The sequence below is a fragment of the Mandrillus leucophaeus genome, unplaced genomic scaffold (genome assembly GCF_000951045.1).
Source record: "Mandrillus leucophaeus isolate KB7577 unplaced genomic scaffold, Mleu.le_1.0 Scaffold1146, whole genome shotgun sequence".
In the NCBI taxonomy this organism is placed as follows: domain Eukaryota; kingdom Metazoa; phylum Chordata; class Mammalia; order Primates; family Cercopithecidae; genus Mandrillus; species Mandrillus leucophaeus.
In genome coordinates, this window is record NW_012099721.1 from 441,346 (window position 1) to 448,047 (window position 6,702).

Consider the following 6,702-nt stretch of genomic DNA (forward strand, 5'->3'; position numbering starts at 1 on the left):
AAAGGAAAGGAAAGGAAAGAAAGAAGATAAGAAAAGAAAGAGTAAGTCTTAAGTAATATTTTCCTTGGCACCCTGTTGTTTAGAAATTTCAGGGGTTATTTCTTCAGGTCTTACATATCTAACTATATTACAAATCTGACTTTCCAATATCTTCAGATAATACTTTCTCCTAAAACAAGCTGCACCTAGGGCTTCTCCTTTCCTAGGGCCGTGTGAAGGCTTTGAGCACGCCTGGCATACCTTCCTTTCAGCCGGCATCTGATGTAGTAGTCAGGCCTCAAGGCCCTCCTGACTGTCAGTGTGAGGGGAGAGTCCTGACGCTGAAGGATGGAAAACTTAATGTGCTCCAGGCTTTGTTGTTCACATTTCTTCAAAACAAAACCTGCTTTTTCTAACAAGCTAGTCTCCTAACGGCTAACATTTATTTTCCCACCTTAATATGAAGGTAATTGGAAATAGTTCCTACTTGACTCCTTTTCTTCCCACACCTCTATAATTATGCAAATTAGACATGTTTCTGCAACATAAGAAGTCTAACCTTTTACAAAAATATCTTTCCTATTATATGTAGCTGTTTGTGGGTATACTGGTTTGTAAATAGTTACACATTCTGACTTGGAGGCAGTTTTATCTGTTTTTAAATGCTCTTTTATTTGCCACAGGCTTGAATGAAGAGTTGGTCCAGCTGCTTCTCATCCGAGATGAGCTGCACACAGAGCAGGATGCCATGCTGGTGGACATCGAAGACTTGACCAGGTCAGTGTGGCTTCACTCTTGCCAAAGAAGAAATCAAGCCCAGGGTGGTCTGAAATCTAAGCATTAGGCAAAAACTAGCTCTAGAGAACTTCTTCCTCTACTTCCATGAATAACGCACCTTGCCTTTGCTGGTGCCAGCTGTTCAGATGGAGGAGAAGCAGAATTCCATTGTCCCTACCAAATGCATGCTTGTTAGCAACCATTTGGTAACAACCCACTTGTGATGAATTGTCAGTGCATTACTTCTCACATCTCCACCTAAATCAGGTCAGTAGTTCTGGTCTTGGAGGACTTTACCTTGAAGGACTGTCCCCTGGGAAGCTGGGCATAAGCCATGTCATGCTGGCATGTTTCCAGACAAGCATCCATGTGATGAGTTCTCCAAAGCACAAGCTCTTTTTTTTTTTTTTTTTTTTTTTTTGAGACGGAGTCTCGCTCTGCCGCCCAGGCCGGAGTGCAGTGGCGCGATCTCGGCTCACTGCAAGCTCCACCTCCCGGGCTCACGCCATACAAGCTCTTATATGATCCAGTTCTTGATGGCCTCGGCCATGCCCAGAAGGCAGGGACACTGGCATCTCTCTGCAGCCACAGTGCCACCAGATTGTTCTCACCGTGGGGAAACTCCAGGACTTGAGTTTTTAGCTGGGCTTTGCTCCAACGTCCTCTTTTTAAAGAGGTAAAAAGAATGCTTCCCTTCCTAAGGGACAAGGAAACTAGGCTAATGCTGGTCAAAATTTTGCATTTCTTTGCAGATTTCCTTGCACTAAAGCATATCACTGTAAGCACATAAAGTACATGGAATGCTGTAAACATTCCTATGAGCACATATTTACTATGGCGTCTTTTCTGAGACGGTCCATATGGAATCTTTAAACCAAGAGAGAGTAATTGCTATTAATCCCAGAAATAGTATTTAGAGAGTAGAAGGCTCTGCAAAGAAGGAACACCTCTTGTCACAATGATGTAAGGAGTTAACCACATGATCTACAGCAATCCCAGAGAAGCTTGAAAACATATGTAGTGATAATAATGCTCCCAGCACCTACCATAGGACCTCATCTCAATGTGTAATGCTGGGTAAAATAATTGTCTAGTGATGCAATGATATAAAAAATGGTTTTAGTAGCAAAATGCTGGAAAAATATGTTTAAGCTTTCTTTTTTAAGAGTTACGAGCAGCACTGTTTTGTATGTTTTACATATTATATTGCCTTATCCCTAGCCAAAAACAAAACAAAACAGTAAGCCTTCTCATACTCTTTGAACGTATTTGCCTGCATCTGAAATATCACAATAACACTCAAATAATATTATTGCCATCTAAAGATGTATTCAGGCACTACACCACCAGCAATTATAAAACATCCCTTTTTTGTTAGTTCAAGAAGTTTGCATGCAGGTGTTAAGATTATGGGAAATCAATGGTGAAATATACAATCAGGACCTACATTTTTTTTGAAAAATATATAAAGTCTTGCAAACTATGATTTACCTGTGACAGCAGAGATCTTTTCTCTGTTTCTCAAAATAGTATTGGCATTTCTTTTTGGCAAGGAGGATGGTGAGAGTCCCCGCCTCTTCTAAGTGTTAGGCTAATACTTAGTTTTGCAGTGTATGTTTTTATAACTTTCAGATGGTGTGACCATCGGAAACAGGGCAGGCAAAACCATGGAGTTAAAAGGAGAAGAGTCACTAATTTAAAGGTGTTGTGGCATCCTTTGAATTGGGGCAGTCCTACCATAGGCCCCAGGGGCATGATGTCCTCGCCTAGCCTTTCTCTTGGTGAGAAGAAGCTTCTACATCTGCTCCTGGCTGCAGAAAAGTAACTTTCCTCATTGGAGGGACCTGAGGTTACTTAAACATCCCTAAAGGCAGCAGCCCCAGAGTCCTACAGCCAGATCTCAGAAGGCGGAAGGAGTAGCGGTGGGTCCTGCTGGGACATGTGATCCACCTCTTCCCTTTACCTATAGAACTCCTACTATTCCGGATGTCCATTCATCAGTAGTTCTCAATTTGGGTTGCACAACACAACCATGTGGGGAGGCTTACGAAATAGTGATGCCTGGATCCTACCCCAGATATTCTTATTTAATTATTCTTGTGGGCTAGCCTGGGCATGAGAATTTTTTTAAAGCTCCTAGAAAATTCTCATGCATAGCCAAATTTGAGAACCACAGGTTTGGATGATGCTTCTTTGGAGAAGCCCTCCCTGACCTCCAAACACTTGGCTCTTTAGCATTCATTCTCCTCTCGTATGGATTGTCAGTGCATTAAACTTATTACACCTCCATGTAAATCAGGACTATTCCCAGGGGAGTTGACCCTGGCGTGTCAGGGTCATTCCATGCTGGCATGTTTCCAGCACATGAACAGCCATGTGGTGGGTCTACAAAACAGCACCAGCAACTATATGACCCGCTTTTGATCATAAGACTGTGTTAAGACCTTCTCCTCAGTGTTCCTAACAGCATCTCATCTCTGTCATGTGGAGCCTTATGGCACTGTGTTTCCTTTGCTGTCTCTCCCCACCTGACTATGAATTCCCTGAAAACAGAGGTGAGGTCATTTTCATTCATTACTGTGTCCCCAGAGCCTAGCACAGGGCCTGCTGGGCACATAGTAAGCCCTCAATAAAAATTGTTGATTAAAAAAAAAAAAAGAGTTTTGGTGGGGCTTCAGTGAAACAAATCCTAATAGGGACTCTTATATAACTTGCTGATAAGAACCTTTTAGTTTTATGGACTGAAACTCTTTCCCTCCTTTGTTTAAAATTTTAATGAAATTCACTATTTCATTTATGTCTCAAAAAATTACCCAATGTTCAATATTTTCTGAAGTTGTGTGCCATCTGTTCTGCTTTCCTTCTTGGAAAACATTTTGATGTATGTGTGTGCATGTGCACAGGAGTGTGTGTGCATGTACATGTACAGAGTAGTATATTTACAAATTGCTGTGAGAACTGTAATGTAATTAGCTACAGTGGAATCAAGTTCACTAGGCATCAAAATATCTTGATCTGGATTTGCTTAAGTGAGGCATATGAGTTAGTTATGAAAATATTTGATTCTTGTTACACATCAACAGGGCCATGAGATGTTCTGCTAAAGGGGACAGATTTTTTTAAGGAATGGAGAGCTATTGATAAGGTACTTTTTCCTGAGTACCTTTAATGTTAGTTGAATAGTGCCATTTATTGATGGGCTGCTGAGTGTGGCAAGGACACTGTTGTCACTCCCCTGTTTCTGAAAGTATTTATAGTTTGTCTTCCCTGATATGACACACTCTGCATAAAACCAGTGAGTTCAGCTTGACATCACTGACTACTGAAGTCCAGGCAGCACACAAACTATGCCTAAACCTTTGATTGTAGCTGGAAACCACAGCCCTAGATGTTTTTCTCTTGCCAAATTTATCATTTCCTAAAATCGTCCTTTAAAACCATTGTCTTTTGCAGCCTTCAAACCCCATCGTTCTCTGAGAAGTGACCATTCAAGTGATGTAAACAGCTTGGTCACACTCCTCCCCCTCTGCCCCACTGTCTAACTCTGTCCCACTGTCTAGCTGCTTCACTGGCCTATTTTTGGGTTCACAGGTCATAATAAAGCTTGTTTTGGTTTTGTTTGTTTGTTTCTTGAGACGGAGTTTCACTCTTGTCACCCAGGCTGGAGTGCAATGGCACGGTCTCGGCTCACTGGAACCACGGCCTCCCAAGTTCAAGCAATTTTCCTGCCTCAGCCTCCTGAATAGCTGGGATTACAGGCACACACCACCATGCCCAGCTAATTTTTGTATTTTCAGTAAAGACAGGGTTTTGCCATGTTGGTCAGGCTGGTCTCAAACTCCTGACCTCGCGTGATCCACCAGCCTCGCCTCCCAGGGTGCTGGAACTATAGGCGTGAGCCACCAGACCTGGCCCATAATAGAGCTTGGTAAATAAGAAGACTCACCCTATCCTCACTGCCAAGACCATGCCCTTAGGATTAATTGGGGGAAAAAACATGCAAACATGGAATATCTTTACATCCACGAAGACCTGCCATTTGTTAGACATTGGCTTTTGCAGGAGTGAATTAGATTTTTGGCTCCAGGTTTCTGTCAGGAATCTTAGTTAATATCTAGGTCTGTGTCTGCATGTGTCCTTAGATATAAGTAGTCACTCAGTTACTCTCATCAGAACACCTTGTTTCGACTTTTGGCTTCATGCTTATTTCCATCTGTTATTTCCTTGTTTGCTATTTATTCCTTTCCTGTCTCTCTCCATTGGAACATATTCCCCATGAGAAAAAAGACCTCATTTTCTTGCTTACCATCAAATCCCCAGTATCAGGACCCGTGGAAGACACATACTTAATATTTGTTGATAAAAGTATCCCAGATGTTTATTTCTTTTCATTTTCAAACATAACTTTTCTTCTTAAAAGTAGTAATGTCTATAAGTCTCAGGTTCATCCAGTGGCTTACTAAATAAAAGGAATCATACACAAAATGTAAAAATTAAGGAGTTCAAATCAGAGTTCAAAGAGTTTGAATAACGTACTTTTTCTTGATTCTCATGTATTTCACTGTCAGTAACTCTGAGCTTCAGTTTGCAGGATGCTGTAGCTATTGATTGAAAAGCAGTTTGGATCTTTCTACATAATGCTAAATAATTGTATTAATTATTTTACAGACATGCTGAAAGTCAGCAGAAGCACATGGCAGAGAAAATGCCTGCAAAGTGAAAAGAAGCCATTCAACCAGAGAACAAGCTAGAATTTATTTTGCTTCTGTGGTTGTAAAAATGCTGTTGCTAAAGGTGGTGCAGAAACAAACAAATATCAGTGTTAGTCATTGATAATGTCTGAAGCTTAATGTCCAGTGATTGGCCTTTGCTTCTTAATTTATTTTAATTTTTTACTTGTGCCACTTAATATCAGGCATTTTAATAAAATATTGTTACAAAAAAATGTACAGTACTGACACCACCACAAATCACGGTTAATAAAAGAGAGTAGTTTTAACTTTATTTTTATTTGTTTAGAGATTTTAAGTTGGAACAGTATTTTCCCATTGACTACTTTTCATTCTTCACTGTAGTTTTAAAGAAGAACTGTAAATGACGGTGCTATACAAGTCAAAAAATACATGCCTGCCTCGTAGTGAAGTTGTAGCTCTCCGTAATATGTATATTTTACTCAGTTTTCAACATTTTGTGAATGTTGACTACCTGAAGTTCCTTTTTAGATGTGCTATTAACATTCTGTTGGATTCAGAGGGTTCCTTGAAAGTTTTATGTATAAATATGTAAAATAAAAATTAAAACTTTGTTTCATATGATATGTCTTTTTGCTCACTAGCAAGCCTTATAATGGCTTAACCCCTCTCCAACTAAATTCCCCACCAGGAAACTTTTGTCAGTGAAAAAACTAATTGCTCTAGAGGACACACAAGGTGGCAAATTGCCCAGAAAATTATGAGTGTGAGTGCGTGTCTGTGAGTATGTGTGTGTGAGAGAGTGATCCGAAGAATACCAAAGGTCAGTAGCATCAGAGCCTGCACTTCTGTTATTGCTTAAGTGATCCATCTGGAATTGTAGCACGTTAGTATTTAATAGCTGCTGGTCTTGTTAGGGCACTATGACTGTATCAAACTCCATTTACTAAATTCACCACGTGAACGAATGATGCTTGCATTTACTCTTTCTCCAAGGCCCGTTGTTGCTATTTTCAAATTTTTAACCATTCTGTTGGTCTCATGAAAGAAGATTCAAAGTCTAAAGCAGTTACAGACTGTTTCTTAATAAGTGGAGAGTTTCAGAAAATAGATTTAATTAGTTAATATTCATGTAGTGATTAGGGACCCATAAACTAAAGCAAAGATGAACAATTCAACATTCCAGAACCACCCACGGACCACCTGGTTTCACTCCAAGGTCCATGATGTAATCTGAAGATAGAACTTTAGACAA

At 40.2% G+C, this 6,702-nt stretch overlaps 1 protein-coding gene across 4 annotated transcripts in view; it reads left to right on the forward strand.

Moving 5' to 3' along the window:
- SCHIP1 (schwannomin interacting protein 1) overlaps window positions 1–6,073 on the forward strand; it is a 151,501-nt gene extending 145,428 nt beyond the window's left edge. For 2 of the 4 annotated variants that reach the window (XM_011997530.1, XM_011997553.1), the window contains 2 exons: window positions 663–756; window positions 5,425–6,073. In XM_011997530.1, the coding sequence (XP_011852920.1) occupies window positions 663–756; window positions 5,425–5,476 (146 nt within the window). In that variant the 3' untranslated portion in view covers window positions 5,477–6,073. Of the gene's footprint in view, window positions 1–662; window positions 1,120–5,424 lie in introns of those variants that run through there. The other 2 variants (XM_011997546.1, XM_011997540.1) reach the window with 2 other exon arrangements.
- Window positions 6,074–6,702: the final 629 nt, after the last annotated feature.